This window comes from Microplitis demolitor, chromosome 2 (genome assembly GCF_026212275.2).
Source record: "Microplitis demolitor isolate Queensland-Clemson2020A chromosome 2, iyMicDemo2.1a, whole genome shotgun sequence".
NCBI classification, from domain to species: Eukaryota; Metazoa; Arthropoda; class Insecta; order Hymenoptera; family Braconidae; genus Microplitis; species Microplitis demolitor.
This window is the reverse complement of record NC_068546.1, coordinates 3,739,612-3,759,745: the sequence shown is the minus strand read 5'-3', so window position 1 is coordinate 3,759,745 and position 20,134 is coordinate 3,739,612. Positions and strand designations below refer to the sequence as shown.

The 20,134-nt window shown below is 28.6% G+C and overlaps 1 protein-coding gene across 1 annotated transcript; it reads right to left on the bottom strand.

Moving 5' to 3' along the window:
• Positions 1-661: 661 nt before the first annotated feature.
• On the bottom strand, positions 662-4,488 carry LOC103570560 (segmentation protein even-skipped). Its single transcript, XM_008548341.2, has 3 exons — positions 4,086-4,488; positions 3,685-3,869; positions 662-1,941 (listed from the first exon to the last, which is right to left on the bottom strand). The coding sequence occupies exons 1-3, from the start codon at positions 4,243-4,245 to the stop codon at positions 1,207-1,209; spliced, it is 1,080 nt and encodes a 359-aa protein (XP_008546563.1). The 5' UTR covers positions 4,246-4,488; the 3' UTR covers positions 662-1,206.
• Positions 4,489-20,134: the final 15,646 nt, after the last annotated feature.

Below are 20,134 nucleotides of genomic sequence, written 5' to 3'. Positions count from 1 at the left end.
ATTGAAGAGCTAGAGCAGGGTTACCCATGACTGGGTCTCGTTTGGGGCCAACAGCGGAAAGCCAGCGCTAGGTTGCCCACGACTGGGCCTTAGCTAGGGCCGACACTAGGAAGCCAGAGCTGGGCTTACTAGTTCTGGTTTAATCTCGGGCCAAGGATGGAAAGCCAGAGCTAGGTTGCCCACGACTGGACCTAAGCTAGGGCCGACATTGGGAAGCCAGAGCTAGGTTGCCCAGTCCTGGGCCTTAGCTAGGGCCGACACTGGGGAGCCAGAGCTGGGTTACCCAGTCCTGGTCCGTGCTTAGCCCCGTTGTCAGAGCTTGTAAGTTCCTACATGGGATTATTTACTATATCATCAACTGTCATCCCAAAGTAATTGCTCTTAATTCTACCCAATAATTAACCCTCGCAAATTACACCCATACAAAAAATTAAAAATTGAGAGTTGAGGATTTAAATAAAATTTTAATTAAATCAATTTAATTATTTATATAGATATATATATATTATTTTATTTTTTTCTAATGTCTTCAGTTCTCTCATAGTTTACAATTATTTACATTTATATATTCATATATTATTTTACAGTTACGGTAAATTATTAATCTTAATAATTACTAATTATTTACCATTTTAATAATAAATTAAAATCTATGCTAAGTCTTCGGTTTACTTTTAATAATTTGTACAATAATAAATAAGTGATTATTTACAAATTAACTACTTAAAAATAAAAAACGAGTATCAAAAATAAAATTTAATTAAAAATTAACTTAAAAATTTGAACTTAAATAACAAATTATAATTAACTGACAATTTTTTTTTTTTAAATGAAAATTGTTACATTTGTTTATGTATGGCAAAAATTTTGGCTGTGAGGCTTAAAAAGAAGAAAAAACGGGGGAAGTTGGTCATCTAGTTACTACAATAACCCACAATTCTAGAGTATGGTGCAAATTTTTGAATTTCCCGCTATAAAATTTAAAAATATTAAAATTTTCAGTCTAAGCGCGAAAACAGCAGGAAGTTTTAAAACTTACCGACAGGGTAAAGTGTATTCCAGACTATTCTTTAAACTAGAGATTGAATTTGTGTCAGATGACCGATTCGCCCCAGTTTTTTGTAAAAATAATAAATAAAAATTTAAAAAAAATATATGGTCTAGAATTTTCTACAATATTTACAGCCTATTAAAAAAAAATTATTTTCACGCTTTTTCAGAAACATCTGTTTTGTACGGCTGGAATAATTTTGGTGGGCTGATTTTAGAAGGAGTAATACCCGAAGACATAACATGAGAATTGTAATGGAAATTAATATCTTTGCTTTCGAATGCGCTTTGAATTGATTGAATTTGTGCTGGAAAACTGTTCAATGCTAATCCATCAGGTAATTTAAGAGGTGGGGTTTCTTCCCGGCCATTAGAATTATTATTAACATTAACATTTGCATGATGATGATGTACAGATCCAGCGCAATCGCAGTCACTGGAAGTATCAGAATGAGCTGGACTGAGTTCTGCGAGATGCGCAGGTCTGTAAACTGAAGGCGTTGGTATCTGCTGAGCCGTGGGCGTACCCAAGTTTTGATTATTTCCAACCCCGACGATACCCGTTAAATGTAAGGGTGAGATTCCGTGGGGCTGAAGAAGATGCGGGTGCGCTGGATAACCGGGTGACTGCGGATGTGGTCGATGAAGTCCATTAGCAGGAGGACTTCCAACATAAGGATTATATCTCACTGCATTTGCATATGCTGCGTATGCTGACACTGGATAACCACCAGGAAATCCTGCCGGTGGATGATACGGCGACTGAGGCGGTAATCCAGTAGCAGCTGCTATCAATGTCGCAGCAAAGGTTGGGTCAGTGTACATTGCGTAAGGCCAGGCCATTGCCATCCTCTGGCGTTTATCTTTCATCCGACGGTTTTGAAACCAGACCTAGAATTTTTTAAAATAAATATTATTAGTATACTATTTAAGTATGCCGAAAGCTATTGCTAATTGATTCAATTGACACCTCAAAAGTTATAACTCAGGGACGTTTGTTTGCTTTAAGTGATTGTACTCAGCCGACGTTTACTTACCGGCTAGGTCATAATCACCGATCAAATAAACCTGCTACTGGCTTATATATATTTATATATGTGAGGGATACTCAGAAAATATTTTATTTCTCTTTTCGCTCTCACCCTTCAAAAAGAAAGGAACAGAGAAAATGGGCCGACTAAAAAAAAATTTAATATTTGAAATTTTCATTCCATGTTTTTGAAAATTTTTATTTATGAAAAAAATTGAGGCCCATTTTCTCCCGTTTATTCGAATGAAAAAAAAAATTTATGAAGTTCGAGCTCGAAAATTTAATTCAAATATACGAGAGCAATAATTTTGAAAATTTTAACTCTGAAACATGAATTTTGGAAAGGCTCGAATTTTGAAGACTCGAAAACTTTTAAATTATTTAGCGACGGATAAAAATTTTTGAATTTATGAGCGAGTAGTCAAGGATTTATTAGACTATTCGGTAATAATTTTTTTCTGAGTAGGGTAGGGCGGGGCTAGTTGATCATAGGGGCAAGTTGTGCAATCGAAATATCTCGAAAACTAAACAACTTACAACAAAAGTGTAAATAGTGAAAAGAAGGGGTTACGGGAGGAGAATACAGCACGCGACAGATAACGGCTGTCCAGTGCGCAGACTAGCTGACAGAACGCTTTGTTTTTTTTTTGTGTCAAAAAAAAAAAAACGGATGTTTAGACTTTTTCTCCTACACTTGCTGAAAAAAAATTTTTCGTGATCACGTAAGTATCCAAGCATAATGTAGTTATTGCTCTTTCAATTATATATGATTATTTGTTTTTAATTCTTATCATTCTATCATAACTTAACTTTTAGTTTGTTGCTCCAATTGGGGCTAGTTGAGCAAGGCGCGCTGACTGCTTGCTCAACTAGCCCCACTAGATTTTTATTATAGACAAGTTAAATTTTTCTTTACTTAATTAATAATTTTCAATTTATTTGTACATGTGATGATTTAACATAGTGTGTTACAATTACAATAATTCGTTTTGATGTTATAATAATAATTATTATTATCACATTTCAGGATGCGTACATTCAGTGCCAGATTTGTCAACAATGGTCGCACATTAAATGTGTGCCGAACGTTGGTCTGACCTATGTTTGTATCAATTGTGATAGTGACTAAAATGATTAATAATTTGAGATTTTTAATCATCTAGCAATATTTCTGGTCTCATAATTTGTCACTAGTTTAATTTAATATTTATTTACTTGATAATTATTCTTAAATATATCATTTTAAATGCAAAAAGTATAATAATGATCCAAAAATTAGGAAGTGTTAATTTTGTTTGATTTTACCAGAGTTATTCTAATAATATAATAAGTAGATAACATAATTATAATTAATATTGTTATATTTATATTTATTATTATTATTATTATTATTATTATAATTATTATTATTATTATAATTTTAAGTATGAAGAATTATAATAAATAAATAATTGCTTGTGAACAACAATTTTATTTGGCCTTCATATACCATTCTGTAAGTCACTCCGTGTATTTCATCCGTTGCACAACTAGCCTCATACCCTTGCTCAACTAGCCTCATTAGTGGGGCACGTGATATATAATAATATAAAAATGATGTATACCTTAATAGTGCCTTCAGGTAAATTCAATTGAGAAGCAAGTTCGCATCTACGTGGCCTGCTGACGTAATTTTCTCTAAGAAATTCCTTTTCCAAACGTGAAAGCTGTTCGCGTGTGAACGCGGTTCGGTACCGACGCATGTTTGGGTCCATATTTCCCATCGGTTGTTGCTGTTTGTTTGGTGAATCTGCCGAAAAAATAAAGGAAATAGATAAAAAATAAGAAACTCAAAGGAAATTGTGACCGCATGTTGACATGTTTCAGAGAACCGACTTCCGACCGTTTCTACTCTTTGAAATGAACTTTGATGGTGCCGCAGATTTAAATTCTCGTTTTTAAACTTCTCAACAAGGGGTAGTTTTTAACCGGTAAGAATTTCAAAAGAATAAAAAAATCAACAAACCTTTTTCGGGAGACTTCGGTGCCGAAGTGACCGGACTATGGGGTGGCGATAATTGATACTGAGGTGGTACCAAATCCACAACGATAGTCTCTTCGTCTTTGTATTGATCATGGTCATCAAAAGTTCTTTGATAGCCTTGCATTTTAAATTCACTATTCATATCTTTGTCTTGTATTCACTAAATAGTCTTGTTATTTATTAAATATAAACACTTGCACTTAATACACTTAAAATACTGATCCACAGCATAACACGACTAGGCGAGACTGTTAACTAAACGAGTTTTAAATCGACTGAACTTCGAATTGAGTCGAGGCACCCTTAGGACTGAGCTTTGGAAAAGTTCAGGGGCATTTTATAGCCGGTCTCTATGGAGTGGGGATTCGGTGGTTGCTAAAAGCTGGTTGGTCGGGTACTTGAATACTGAAATTGCATTGGCTGATGTTGAAAGACCCGCCTACTTATTTTGGAGATGAATTTTGTGGAAGAAGGGAAACTAAGTTGTTATTTTATGCTATTTCTCTATTCTATGTATACTAAATGGGTTATTGGATTGAGAGGCGAGACTGCTTATTCGTGATTATTCGATGTGTTAATTTTTTTAAAAGAGAAAATTACAGTAATTGGTTACTAAGGCTTCCATAAATATTTTTTTTTTTTTAATTATTTTTTAATTATTTTTTAAATAATTATGAAAATTTTTTGTCGTAAAATGTTGAGTGAAAAATTACCTGGTAGTAAAAATGTTTTTTTTTTTTTTTAGATTTTTGCTCTATTTTAGATGGTTTTATGAGTGGCTATAAAATAGTAAAAATATATTTTGAATATGATAACAAAGCGTCAAGGGCGAGGTTTAAAAAAAATGTGATCGTTTTACTTGCGGCAATTTTTTTTTTTGGGGGACCAATAAAAATCGATGAATTGATTTTTGAATTTTTGGAGTGAATTATGACACGTTTTATGCTCGTCAATACCGTTGCTCCAATTTGGTTTGACTTCTTTAGCTTGGGTTTGAAAATGTTTATTGTTTGCAGGCCATATTTTTTAAGTTTTAACCTGAAGTGTGTTTTAGAATTTTTTGCTTGCTATGAAAATAATTATAAGTATCCGTGAAAATATTAAAAATGTTGTGAACTACATTCAGTTGTTTATTCTAGTATTGTTATACGATGGAAATATTTTTTTTATCGCGTAACGGTAAATTTATAGAAAATTTATTGGAGCGACTTTTGAATTTTTTAGAAAATTGTTGAATTTTGTAGGAGAATAATTTTGCAGAAATATTTAATTTTATTATTTTTCATTCAATGTTTTTTTTTAGCAATTCGTGCTCTAATTAATTATACTGAGCCAGTGAATCAATAAAAAACATTATTTAAGTCTAACAAACTGATAAAAAAATATTGAGAAGTGAAATTCAAAAATTATTATTTTTTGATTTGAAAATTAATTTTTCTGAGACTTTTTTGTACTCTTATAATTTGTATTTTTAATAACAACGATTATTTTTTCGTGATACGCACAATGAAACTTAACATATAATATGGCATCTAAAATAAATTCAAAAATACGTTCTTTTCTAACTTGAAAGCTATTCAGCTCCAAAATCACAAAGCTTACAAGCCTAAAATATTTTTTTTATCAATCTATAGATATTAAGATAGCATTAAAAAGAAAAATAAGTATAAAAAAATCAATAGAAAAATTTTTTACGGCCAAAAAAAAAGCAACCCACGGGACCATCATTACAAAAATTTTTCTTAAGTCTTTGAATGTTTACAAAATATTTAACTATAACAAAAAGGAGATTATTTAAACCTCAATGGGTAATATAATCTCAAGAAAAATATTGAAATTTTTATGACCAGATTTAATAAATTTTACTTATTTTCACTTAAATCGGCTGTTTAGAAAATAAAATATTTAAAAACTTTAAAGATTACCAGCTGGAAAGGATTGGAAAATAAACACAGGGCAATAAAATTCATAAAAAAAAAAAAAAAAGAAAAAAAATTACAAAAGTACATACAGTAAGTAGTCTTTCTTTCGTACTGGCTGTTTTCCATTTTTCGAACCTTTACGAAAAAGAGCAAATGGAAAGTCTTATCTCATCGGCCTAAGTATCCATAATAAGTTCGGTTTTAATTATTGTCATTTGAAACAGTCATCAAATATTTACAGGTATATTTAAAATAAATAAAACCATTTGGTATTTGTTGAGAAACGACAGTCATTAATTACTCATTAGTGTCTCGTCATTATCGGGCAGACACTGTTATATATATACATACATAACTATTATCCACGTGGGCGTTTTAAATGTCTCATTACCTATGAAATTAGTAGTTCTTTGCTGTCCACTTACAGAAGGACTCAACAAGAAATGTATACTACATTCAAGGCAGGAGGTTTAGTCTTCTACAAAAAGGATCATAAGTTAAATCTATGAAATCGATATTTGAAGAGATATATGAGCTTTAAGCGATTAAAATTCTAAATTGTAGCAAAATATCAAAATGAACGGTTTTATAATTAAATAAGATCCATAATGATAATGTTTTTCGAACTAGATTTATTTTCAAGATTCTGAAGAAATTAAAATTAGAACTGGATTTTTTAAACCTATTTATTAATAATTTATTTTTTCAAAATAATCGTAAATGCAAAAGGTGCTCAAAAATAATGTGGATGAATAATTATGGATATTTTATATTTTATATGAGCATGTTTCAATTATTTCTCACCATAAGTTAATAACTGAAAATATTTTCTAGCATGGAATATAGACATTTAGCTAAAATTTTGAATATTAGTTACTTAAAGTTCATATATCTCTATTAATATTGATTTTAGAGATTCGGCTTATATAAACTTTTTTGTAGAAGACTAAATTTCCTACAAAAAATGTCTAATACTTGTTTTCTTTTAAGTCAACCGTTTACAAGTTAACAACAAAAAACCAAAAATTTCATATAAAATTCGTCTTTTAGAAAATCCACGCGGATTGTAGTTGAAAGTATCGCTAAGGACATATCTACACACATTACAAAGCTACTGGATGACTAGATTTCTAAAATGTTCCGCATATAGTTGCCAAAAATTTTAGGCCACTCCTTTCCTTCGGAGCTACTCCTTAAGTCAAAAAAATTATACGAATTTCCAAAAATTTTGCAGCACGTGTTTCCTTCATAGTTAAAAGTTGGAACCTTATCGTCTAGACACTCCGATATAGGAGGCATTTATCGAAAGTTGGTGCAAATTTAGTTGATGGTCTATGGTGTTACCCGCAAACCCTTCAAAGTAAAAAAAGATTTAAAAAAGAAAAAAAAATCACTGTCTACATTCTCATTCTCACTCATTGTAGCTACGGGTTCGAACGTGTAAAATCAAGTAATCTTAATGGCGTCAAAAATATTAGTGTAAGCAGTGCAGCCACATGTACACATAGTTTTTCTACTGCATCAGCGTATCCTTATAAAAATTCAGTACATTTATGCTTCGAAATTTCAAAAATTTATTCCATGTTATTTTTTATAGATACAAAAAAAATTTCTAATACTTTTTTATGAAAATTTTTTTTGTTTATGAAATATTTTCGAAAAATCTCGTTTTGGAGGTGTTTTTATTTTTCTCATTAACCCCTGAAGTAATGACTTTTTTAATTTCAGGTTTGTGGGTGACATCATAGATTTTCAACCAAATTTGCACCAACTTTCGAAAAATGTCTTCTACTTCGGAGTTTCACCTGCACTAATACATGCTTTTTCAAAGAGCATACTATTCTCTTCAAATAGAACTTTTCTCCCATAAGATACGTTAATATGAGGCTGAGTTTTATTCAGGGACAAAAATCTAGATTTACATGCTTTCATTTTGAAAAAACTTCAATGACGTTGTTCCAGTTTGAAAATTGTTATTAAGAGCTCAAAATTATACTGAATTTTTATTTTTACATGTAGAACAAGCTTTTCAATGGGAAACGAAAAAAAAGTATTCGTTCGAAACGGAGCACCCTTATATATATATATATATATTACTATTATTACGTATGAAAAAAAAAGTATTCGATGAATGGAACATTTAAATCAAAAGCACAAATTATCTAATAGCTTACTAATGTATTTGTATCCGTTAAATGTTTCAGTTCAATAAATACTGAAATTAAGTTCTGTTAATTTTTTTTGGGTACTCATAAATAAATTATTAGTTTCGAAGGTTATAAAATAGGTAAACGCCGATGGAACGTTATTGATTTTACATAAACAGTAGCAGCGTAAGCGAGAGCTTTGTTTTAATAGGTATGTATATGTATATATACATATATATACCTGTAAGTAAATTAGACGGTTAATCAAGCCGTTTAATCAGTGACATGATCGTCGACCACATCTGCCGGTGAACGTCCAATTATTTGCCGTCGTCCCTACAACCAATTCGAATTAAGTGTACGATCTATATATATGTATATATGTGTGTGTGTACATATAAATATATATATGTGTACGTATTACAATGTTTAGCATTTATCTAACTTGACAAATAGGGTCCATTCATTCTTGACATTTATTGGGAGTTGTTTATAGATAAAAACCCAGTTCATTTTTTTTTTTTTTTTTTTTTTTTTTTAAATTATTATTTATTTCAATTTTAAATTTTAAGAGAGGGAAGGGGTAAGATGAGACGTTTAACAACATTTCCAAAAACTATAAAAAAATAAGATATGGAAATGATGAGGTAATTTGGGCCATAGAAAAGTTTTATTAAAAATTCAAAAAATTGGAGTATCAAAAATATTAAAAAAATTTTTAATTAATTGACTTTAATTTTTTACAAATAAATTATTAATTGATATTAAAAATATATAAGATATAATTTATCTGAGTATCAAATATGTAATTTAAAAAAATTTTTTATGTTATTAAAATTTTTTTTTCGAACTCCAGAGTAATTTTGGAAATAAAAATTTTTTTTTTCGACATTTTTGCTCCGTATCAAAAATTTATATTTCAATGACAGTTAAGAAAAATTTTGATCGACTATCTATTTATATTTCAATATCAAGTAATTCAACGGAAGTCAAAATTAAAAAAAAAAAAAATAGTTATGATCGGACCTCTTAAATTTTTTTTATTTTTTACTAAATTTATATTTTGAACACTTATATTTTATAATTTCCGAAACTCAATAAAAATGAACAAGTGATGATTAGAAAAAAAAAATAAAAAAAAATAGAAACATAGAAATTATTACTTTTACTTTGTACTTATCTTCGGCTTTTAAAGTATTATGACAATCCCCAAGTGCCAGAGATTTAAAATAAAAACAAGCTCATTGTTTAGCCCAAATAATTAGAGAAAATATATTAAAATATTAAGATAAGCAAACGACGTTATTAAGTTTATAGTCTGACTCTTTGTTCCAGGATAGTGAGGTACATCTAATCATACAAATACGAACGTAACTATTTGAAAGACCTACATTAATTTGCCAATAAAATTAATCCGGGTCAAATAATCATAGACTTTGCTACGTCTACTAAGGTTTGATAAAAAGCTACTGTACGGAGATAATGTACTGTACGACCTTCTAAATGTATTTAGAATTTTGTCGTTTTGTGTAGTAATGGACTTCCGAGTACCTTTACCTGTCCTCCTTAATACTTTCAATATGTATACAATATTTAAAAAAATATGTATTTTTTTAATTTGTAAGAACTAAATAAGCTCTACAGTGAGATCTGAGAGTTCGTAATAAGGATTATAGTTATAAAATATTTTTGTGAATTTTCGGTTTAGGTACAACTTTTTTTTTCACTTTTTTTTTATCATAGATTGGGTTAAAAAAAGGGTACTTTTATTGGTGTTTAAGCCGAGTAACCCTTGCTGGAAAATCTATCTAAAACCAAAACCCGACTTAAAAAGGATACCTAGACCGCTGAGTTATAAAACTTTCCATTTGCTCTTTTTCGTAATGGTTCGAAAAATGGAAAACAGCCAGTACGAAAGAAAGACTACTTACTGTATGTACTTTTGTAATATTTTTTTCTTTTTTTTTTTTTTTTGTGAATTTTATTGCCCTGTGTTTATTTTCCAATCCTTTCCATCTGGTAATCTTTAAAGTTTTTAAATATTTTATTTTCTAAACAGCCGATTTAAGTGAAAATAAGTAAACTTTATCAAATCTGGTCATAAAAATTTCAATATTTTTCTTGAGATTATATTACCCATTGGGGTTTAAATGATCTTCTTTTTGTTATAGTTAAATATTTTGTAAACATTCAAAGACTTGAGAAAAATTTTTTAATGATGGTCCCGTGGGTTGCTTTTTTTTGGCCGTAAAAAATTTTTCTATTGATTTTTTTATACTTATTTTTCTTTTTAATGCTATCTTAATATCTATAGATTGATAAAAAAAATATTTTAGGCTTGTAAGCTTTGTGATTTTGGAGCTGAATAGCTTTCAAGTTAGAAAAGAACGTATTTTTGAATTTATTTTAGATGCCATATTATATGTTAAGTTTCATTGTGCGTATCACGAAAAAATAATCGTTGTTATTAAAAATACAAATTATAAGAGTACAAACAAGTCTCAGAAAAATTAATTTTCAAATCAAAAAATAATAATTTTTGAATTTCACTTCTCGATATTTTTTTATCAGTTTAGACTTAAATAATTTTTTTTATTAATTCACTGGCTCAGTATATTTAATTATGAGCACGAATTGCTAAAAAAAAACATTGAATGAAAAATAATATTATCAAATATTTATTCAAAATAAGAGAGATCAGATCTAGTACTGTCTGAGCATGTCATCAATTTTAGAACGAACACAATTCATTTTCTTACGTCTGAAAACAATCTCAATTCTTGTCTCATAATAATCAAGTTTTCACGATAATCAAACCAGAAATTGGCCATTAATGCAGAAATAAAACGTGAAATCGCACCGCATACAATTGCGTCTTAAATATGGCCTACGTCCATCATATGTAATTGACATTGCTGCGCATGCCTCATAGTGTAAAATATATGCACTCCATTAGAGGCAAGTAGTGGGAGTAAAGATTATACTTTTGTAGACTGAACTATTTACTAGTATGTTCGTGTATACCATCTAGTAAATAACCTATCTTTACGAAAATTGTTAGTGAATACGTACTAAAGTGTAGTTTAATAAAACAATATTGTCTATAGTTTAATATGTGACTAATTTTATGACTAACTATCGTATTATAAATTTGTATTACCCAAACTTTAAGTAATAAATAACTTATTTACACTAAACTTTTTTTTGTATTTATTATCTTAATCAATTTTTATTCATTGATTTGTACAAAATGACATCTTTTAGGTTAGATTTATTATCATTTTCCTGTTATAAAAAATATTTTCACTTAATCTTAATAAAATTTGCTTTAATTTAAACCAATCTAAATTTTTGCGATGATATATTGTTTTCCCAAATTTTATCTTTTTCCTGATAAGAACACGTGGTAATTTTCCTAACCTCAAAATCTAAAATATATAAGTGAGTTTTTGAAGCCGCCATGTTTCATTGGATTTCTAATGAAAACTAGTCAGTTTCTAGACACGCGATTCCATTTGACTAAGATTTGTAATCGAATTCTATAAACAAATTATTTTTTTCTCAATTTTACTTCACATGACATGAACAAATTTTTTAGCCCTAGTGGGAATTTTTCGGACTTCTGTCTAAAAAAACTCTGTTCTAGAGTTCTAAAGACTTTTCCAGACAAATTCCGAAATTTCCACCAGGGAATACTTTCGTATTAGAAGCAGATTGATACGACGAATTTCAAGACACACAGGCCAAAATAGGCCTCTTAAATACTATTCAAATTTTGTTCTAATTACTCTACTTTCCCTGCCCCTATTTTCCAAGAAATTGTATCAATTGAGCAAAACTTTGTAAAAGGCCCATCAAATTTTTTTTGCATAAGGTATATATAACCATCTATTGTCAATGATTTATGAACTACTTGAACAATAGTATCAGGTACAAATTGGGTTCATTTGAAACTAAAATTATCCTAATTCCAGTTATAACTATTGTCCATTTACATATTACTTACTTTTGATGACGGCACTGATTATGAAACAATTACCAACATTTAGTTCAGGTATATATATCACTTACTGTAATCTATATGGTGAGACAAAGTGAATAGAAAATCTATTCATTGTTAATTATAATTTAGAAAGGATCATGCTGATAATTCAAATAGTTTTATATAATAAAAGAAAAGTAATTGTAGTCAGACGTGAAAATATTTGTATACATAGGCATGTAAAATTATAAACAGCAGATGTAAGATAGTGAAATCATATATATCTATAGATTTTGAAAAAGGTATTTTATATTAATGAGGAACTGAGATTTCCGGCCAAATCATTGACTTACGCTAAAGATGATTGTTGTTACAAGCGTCATAAGCATAAATTATTACTAGAAAAGACAAAAATGTGTTGATGCTATTGAAAATAGTTGCATGGGTAAAATTCTAGTTAGCTCAAAAGTATACGACAGTGTCAGTAACTACCTTTTGGGCTTGCGATTATAAATCACTAAAAATTTACAATGATGAGTAAAGAATATATTTTGTTTTCGAGTTACACAATGAGGGTTTTGTTTGAGTTTTAACACTGAGGGTGTATCTATGCATTATTATTTATGGATTATTTATTACATTAACAATTTAAACGGATGGGGGTTGCAATTGTATTAGAGACGTTATGGGTTGTATATTGTGCATGCTTAATATTTTGAGTTCTTTAGTTGTAAGATGAGTAAATGGTAAAATATTGTCAGTTAAGGTACGTACAATAATAGAGTCAAAATTTAATGAGTTTTGTACTTGAAGTACATGAATGAAAAATTCATAATAATTTCTTGGTAATATTCAAATTTTTTTGCCTTATATATAATTTTATGTTTTATGAGCTCTATTATTTACTGCTAATATATTTCTTCTAGTATCCATTTTTTTCAGTTTCGAATAATAGATCGCTAACTTTAAATTATTGAAAATTACATAAGTTTTTTGTTTAAAAAAAAAATTTTTTTTGCGAAAAAAAATTTTTTTTGCGAAAAAAAAAATTTACTTGCCCTTAGAAAAATTTTACTTTCCCTGAAAAATTTTTTGTATTATGAAATGAAAAGGAAAATTTTCTTGAGCCAAAAAACATTTTCTTAAGAAAATTTTCATTTCATAATACAAAATTGTTTTTGTGCTTAAAAATTATTATTTTGTGTAGTTATATTTCATATTTCGGTGTAAAAAAAAGGATGCACTGATAGAAAAATCTTGATTCAAGAGCGAAAATTTTGCATCAAGAATTTCATTTTGAAGAAAATGATTTTCTAGAGCTAAGACAAAAAAATTATTGAGTCAAGAAATTATTCTTGGGTCAAGTAAATTTCTCTTGGGTCAATAATTTTTTCTTTTGACTCAAGAAAATCATTTTCTTCAAAATCGAATTCTTGGTTCAAAATTTTCGCACTTGAATCAAGTCAATTTTTTATCAGTATGTAAATCTACACTATCCCAGTGTAATTTTGAATTAATCTTTAAGGGTTAACCCTTAACGGCCACATGGGATAACTAGTCACCCCAGGCTCAAAAAAAGTGGAATTAGAGGTCTTATATCTTTCAAATAAATTGGTCAAAAAATTTTCAAAAAAAGAGAGTTACCCCGTGTGGCCGTTATGTGGCCTGGGTGAGGTGTGGCGGTTAAGGGTTAAAATTAAGCCCACGATCAAGAAAGTACTTTAATACAATTTTGTTTTGCTTAAAAATATGAATAAATTTTGAAATAAATATTTTTTTCTAAGATCAATGCAATGAATCTAGTGATAGTTTCACTGTTATGACGACTATTTGATCTGAACGAATGAACAATCGATTTGTACTCGTAAAATTCAAAATTTTTTCGCTTCAATGGGAGATAATAATGAATTTTTGACATGTACCAAATCTTAGTTTTTGAATATAACCCATTTTATATGAAAATTCAAAAATAATATTAACATATTATTGTTTTCAAATTTGAATTTATTCTAAGACGACGTAGAAAGTGAATAATTTGACGGAAATAGTAAACCGGAAGAAATCCTTGAATAGAAAATGTTCATTTTCAAGTACCGTCTATAGACGTAGACGTCGGTACTATTTTTCCTTCTTTTCGAGACTTTTTTTTTCTATTACATTAAAGTTTGAAAAAATAAAAAACTGAAATATATAAGTTCGGTAATTGACTTGTTAGCGGGTGTTATAAGAACGGAAATGAATAAAGATACGATTGATAAAAAAATGAAGGTTATGACGCTTAATGGAGTCATGTAAAAAAAGGAGCAAATTTATAAAAAGGTGGCACATGTTTGAACCACTTGAGATTTTCGTTGCTCTCACGTTTTTATTCGATTCTATTTATTGTTTTTATTATAAATATCATTTGCATTACATGTTTTTTCTGTTTCGTTTTCAAAGAGTTAGTGAGGTCATTATTAGTCAGAGATAACAGTCACTGAAGATATAAATATTAAATCATGTTTAAATATTTCTAATAGCCTGCAGTTGACTGCGAGTATTTCGGTTTCGAGTAAGTATAAAACATAATATATATGTCCGAGACTTAGCGACGTCCTCAAGGCAAATACTATAATGGTTTTATGTTTATATTGCACCCATACTATTGTCTGATGAGAATCTTTTAGATTTTAAATGCAATGCCAGACTTGATAGTTACCATAAATGGCTAAGTGGCACTAAAAATTTTTTGACCAAACTTATTTAATTTTTTTATGGTTTTCAATAAATCAATTTTTTTTTTTTAACCTAAACATTATTCTCAATCGCAAAATATTGCGTTTATCAAAAAGAAAATTTAAATTTAAATAAATTTTAGATTATTATAAATTTCACTTCGAAAAAAGCAAAATTCATTTTTTTGTATCGATATATATATAATGATAAAGGAATTTTTTGAAAATTTTGACGATACCATGCAAAAGAAAAAAAGAGTTGGATTGAAAAATATTTCAGTTGATAAATTTAGAAGAACTTTGAAAAAGATGATTTTTGACATAAGTTCGCTTATATTTCTTATATATTATTGGTTGGAAGTTTTTGAGAAAAAATTTAGAGAAATATCCTAATTCAGAATTGATTTTTTGGCTGAGGAAATTTTGATTTTCCGTTTTGAGTTAAAACGAAAAATTGAACTTTTGTGGCTTTAATTGGGCAAATTTGAATTTTATATGGATTCAAATTTGGAAAACTGAAATTTGTATGGATTGGATTTTGCGAAATGAATTTATATAGGCAACAACTTTGAGAAATTTGACCTAGTATGGATTCAATTTTGGAAAATTGAGGTTTGTACGGATGAAAATCAATAAATTGATCTTTGTATTGTTTAAAACTTGCAAAATCAAACTTATGCCATGAATTTTGAAAAATTGGAACATGCATAGGTTAAATTTTGAAGCATTATGGATTGTTTGGAAAATTTATTTTTGTACGGATAGAAATTCCAAAAACTGATTTTTGTATAGATTCAAATTTGGAAAATTAGTTTGGAAGTATTTCATGGGTGCGAATATTTCCTGAAATTATGAGCCCGATTCCTTTCTGGGGCCGATTCGGTATTCTTATCGTCCCAAGGCCTTTGGAAAATTAGTTTTTGTATTGATCAAAATTTGCAAAACCAAACTTATGCCAACATGAATTTTGAAAAATTGAAGCATGCATGGATTAAACTTAAGAGCATTATGGATTGAAGTTTGGGAAATTGAAGTTTGTATGGATAGAAATTCAAAAAATTGATCCTTGTATGAATTCTAATTTGGAAAATTAGTTTTTGTATTGATCAAAATTTGCAAAATCAAACTTTCGCTGATATGAATTTTAAAAAATTGGAACATCCATGGATTAAATCTTGGAGCGTCAGCCTTAGATAGAATGAAGTTTGGAAAATAAGACTTTGTATGAATTCAACTTCAGAAAATTAAATTTTGTATCAATTAAATGTCAGAAAATTGAACTTTATACGAATTGAGCTGCGGAAAATTGACTTTTGTATGAATTCAAAGTTGTGTGGCGCAATACTAGAATAATTAAAATATATTTTCGATCTCAAAACGTTGGTCTGTAAAATTTTATTTTCAAATATTTTCTCAAAAATTGAATTTACTAGTTCCCATATTTTGTTAGAGATTTTTTTCAGTGATAATTAATAATTAAACATAGAAAATTTTTAAATAATTAAGAATAATGTTGTAAGTCACAAAAATATCTATTTATATATAAAAAATTGAATAAATATAAAAATTGATGATTATACTAAATAACATACAAATAAAAGTATTTAATAAAATCGAATATTGCCAACGCCCATAAGAAGGGGAAACTCAGTATCGACCCGCGACGCCGCCATTGTTCCAACTTGACTTCTTCTTTTATATATTTTTATTCTTTTTCCTCATTCTTACAATTAACTTTTATTATTAAATCCACTCGTTTGTTCCAATAATTAATAACCTCATAAAAATAAAAACCAATAATTATTTGAATATTAAAAATATTTGCCAGCTTTCCGCAGCTGATTGTACTATAAGCCGAATAAAAAAAAATTATTAAAGTATTTAGTAATAAATAAAGTATAAGCTGAGATAAGAGTGGATAGAAAGAAGAAAACGAGTAGAAAGTTTAAGTGCACGGAGGTATAAGTGAGACAGACGAAGTAGATCAGGGCTCGTAACAGCGTGGTAGCCAGCCTTATTGCCTGCCCGCTACTTCATTCCTCTCCTTGCAACTATTCTCACACAAAAGTACTTCCAACACGCTATTTCACACACCTAAACTATCTCTACACTATTTCCGTTTCCTTTTCTTCTACTTTTCCTATTTTTCTCTACTTGCTCTTATTTTATGACTGAATCATTTATTTAAATATTTAACTGTTCACTTAAAATAAATAAATTTCTAAACTTTTTTGAAAAATTAAATCCATGAAAACATTATTTGATTGATGTTTACACGGTAAAAAATCGGGAGTAAATCGGAGGTCTGGAGTTTTAAGGGTGGGCTGCACATGAAGAAATTTTCATTAAAACCAAAAAAAAAACCGTATAAAAATTTGAAAATACATGGAAACAAATGATGCTCAAAATTTTAATAGTTTGTAGTTTATTTCCGACTTAAAATTAGTATATTCGATACTAATATCAAACCAGGATCATTATATATATTAAAAAATGGCTATTATTTATATTAAAATTTGATACACATAGGAGAGCAAAATTTGTAATTTCGTATATTAAAATTAATATGAAAAAGAATCGATAAATTGCTATCTACAATTATTACTATTCAAATAAACAGAAAAATTTTAAAAATGAGGAACCGGAAAATTAGTAAACGTACATATTAATATATAAAGATCTAGTATACGAATTTTTCATTTTATTATTTACCACTTATTCGATATATGTATATAATAAATTAATTTATAATAACGAATAAATAATATTTTATATTAATTATTAGTCAATGGGATAGAATATATAAAATAAGAGTTTAAAATTTTTTGTATTTTTATGAGCAACAAAATCAGTATCTAGTATACTAATTTTTCATTTTATTATTTGCCACTTGTTCGATTTATGTATATTGTAAATTAATTTATAATGATGAATAAATGATATTTTAAGAAAATAATTGATCAGTGATATCGAATTTATAAAATAAAAGTTTGTAACTTTTGGAATTTCCGGCCGGAAAAATCAGTATCTAAGATAGCAATTCTTAATTTGACCAATCATTACTTTTTAATAGATTATGCCATAAATTAATAAACTTTCACTAATAAGTCACGCAATATACCTAAAAGTAATAATATTTAGTTACTTTTAGAAATAATTAATAGTAGTTTTTAGGAATCTACAAAAATTAGCAAACTACTTTGCATTAAGCACATAATAGTACTAATTATTGATAACAAATTCCACTTTTTACTATTATTTATTAATTTCTAATATTCTGTTTTTTCCATGTTGTTTAGGGTCAAAATGGCGCCCAGTGTTATGACATTTAAGGGCTAAGTAGAAGTAAATATATTAATGATATACAAGTGAACTTGTAATTAACTACTAAAAGTTGCATCTGGAATGGAATAAGCAACAACGAGCAAATCGTTAAAACCAGTATGCACTTGAGTCGTCATCGTTTCTCCTGATGAGTGGTCTCTTATGGATGATGGCACTCGAAATATCGGACTGTGTTTAAAAGCTTTAACGATCTCGCCGACACAAGATGCAAGTAGTTGAGCAACAGGCGAGACCACTGTCTGATACTTATATCCGGTGATTAAAGACCAAAAAATTGTGAACACCTGGTAGAAATATTTTTTTTTTATTTTTTGAATACTGCATTTATAAATAGCAGTTATTAAAAAAATTACTACAAAAAAATTTGGATAAGATGGGAGAAATAAGAAGTATATATATGGTATATAAAGATAAAGGGGAAATATATATAGTAAAGTGATGAAATTACGTTTTATAATTACATCTCGAGAGTTCATAATTGGTGCTCACTACGTGGGGGATGAAACTTATTAACGTTCACCCGTAGCTTTGGCATTATTCCAGAATATTATAGATGTATATATAGATATACATATATATTAAGTATTCAAAAAGTTACGGCTACTTTTATTAAAATATTATTAATTAATGCTTATAAAAAGAAAAGATTTTTTGTTGGGAACAAAAATAATTTAAAAATTGAAAAATTTTGACATACAATTTTTAATATTCGATCGATTGTTCAGATAAGGTAGATGTCCCAATACCGGAATGACGGAGGGTATATGACTGATTTGTATCGTTTTAAAAATATTCAAATAAATTATAAACCAAAATAATTTATTACATCATTAAATTTTTTTTTATGATTTAAATTAGAGTTTATCTATACTTAATCTATTTTTTATAACAATCATACATACTTGATTTAGCCAGTCAATAAAACTCACCGTTAATGTCTATCGATAACATTAATATGATTGGCTGTTCGAGTACTTGGCACGGGTTCATTTTGGTGTACCAATAGATGAACAGTAAAATTAATATAATAATACTATTTTTTTCATATTTTTAATATGTTTTCTTGAATTTTATGTCATTTAAAATGCATATACAAAAAAAAAATTATTGAAAAGTAATTTTATGCATTTTCTATAAGCTTAAGACTATTGACTGATTTCTTAGCAAAACCATTAAGAGACATGAAAAAGTCATGAATCCGAGACTATTGCTCTAATTAACATTTTTTTTTTCATATTTTAAATATTTTCTAAAATCTTTTTTATATTTTATTTTTTAATTGAAAGATTAAGGTTTCAAATAAAGAAAGTTTTATTTAGTTTCATCGCGTACGAGTTGAAATATAATATAATGATTATCAAATCGTTACGGTATTGGGTCTTGTTCCGGTATTGGGACATTTATCTTAAGGCCTAACGCAATTTATTAGATTTTTTTCATGCACTTCTAATTGTTTCTTTTTAAATTTACTTTTACAATATAAATTTTAGAAAACGTCAATGCAAAATATATGAAAATTGATTAGGGCCAGCAAGGTGGGCGTGGTTCCCAATGTCATGAAAATAAAATTTATTAACTTATTTTAATAAATAAATATTCGCGTGAAAATGAAAAAGTAACTTATTTTTTGCAGAGTAAAATTTAATACGCGTGATTTAGGTTGATCATCCAGGTTAATTTAATAAAACAACCGCAAGGTATATAAAGGAGTAAAACGGGGTGGATGGCCGTGGATTAGCGCACAGGAATAGGATATTGTGTGTATATTAGCTTTTGGCTTGAGCTTTCATGAGATTTTGACCTAACTCAATTACAAACTTACCGGACATTATCCTTCTCGCCTTTCTGTTCATTTGGTGAGATTATCAACGGCTAACATAATCTATTTTTCATCTCGCCTTCTACTAACCCGGCTAAATGT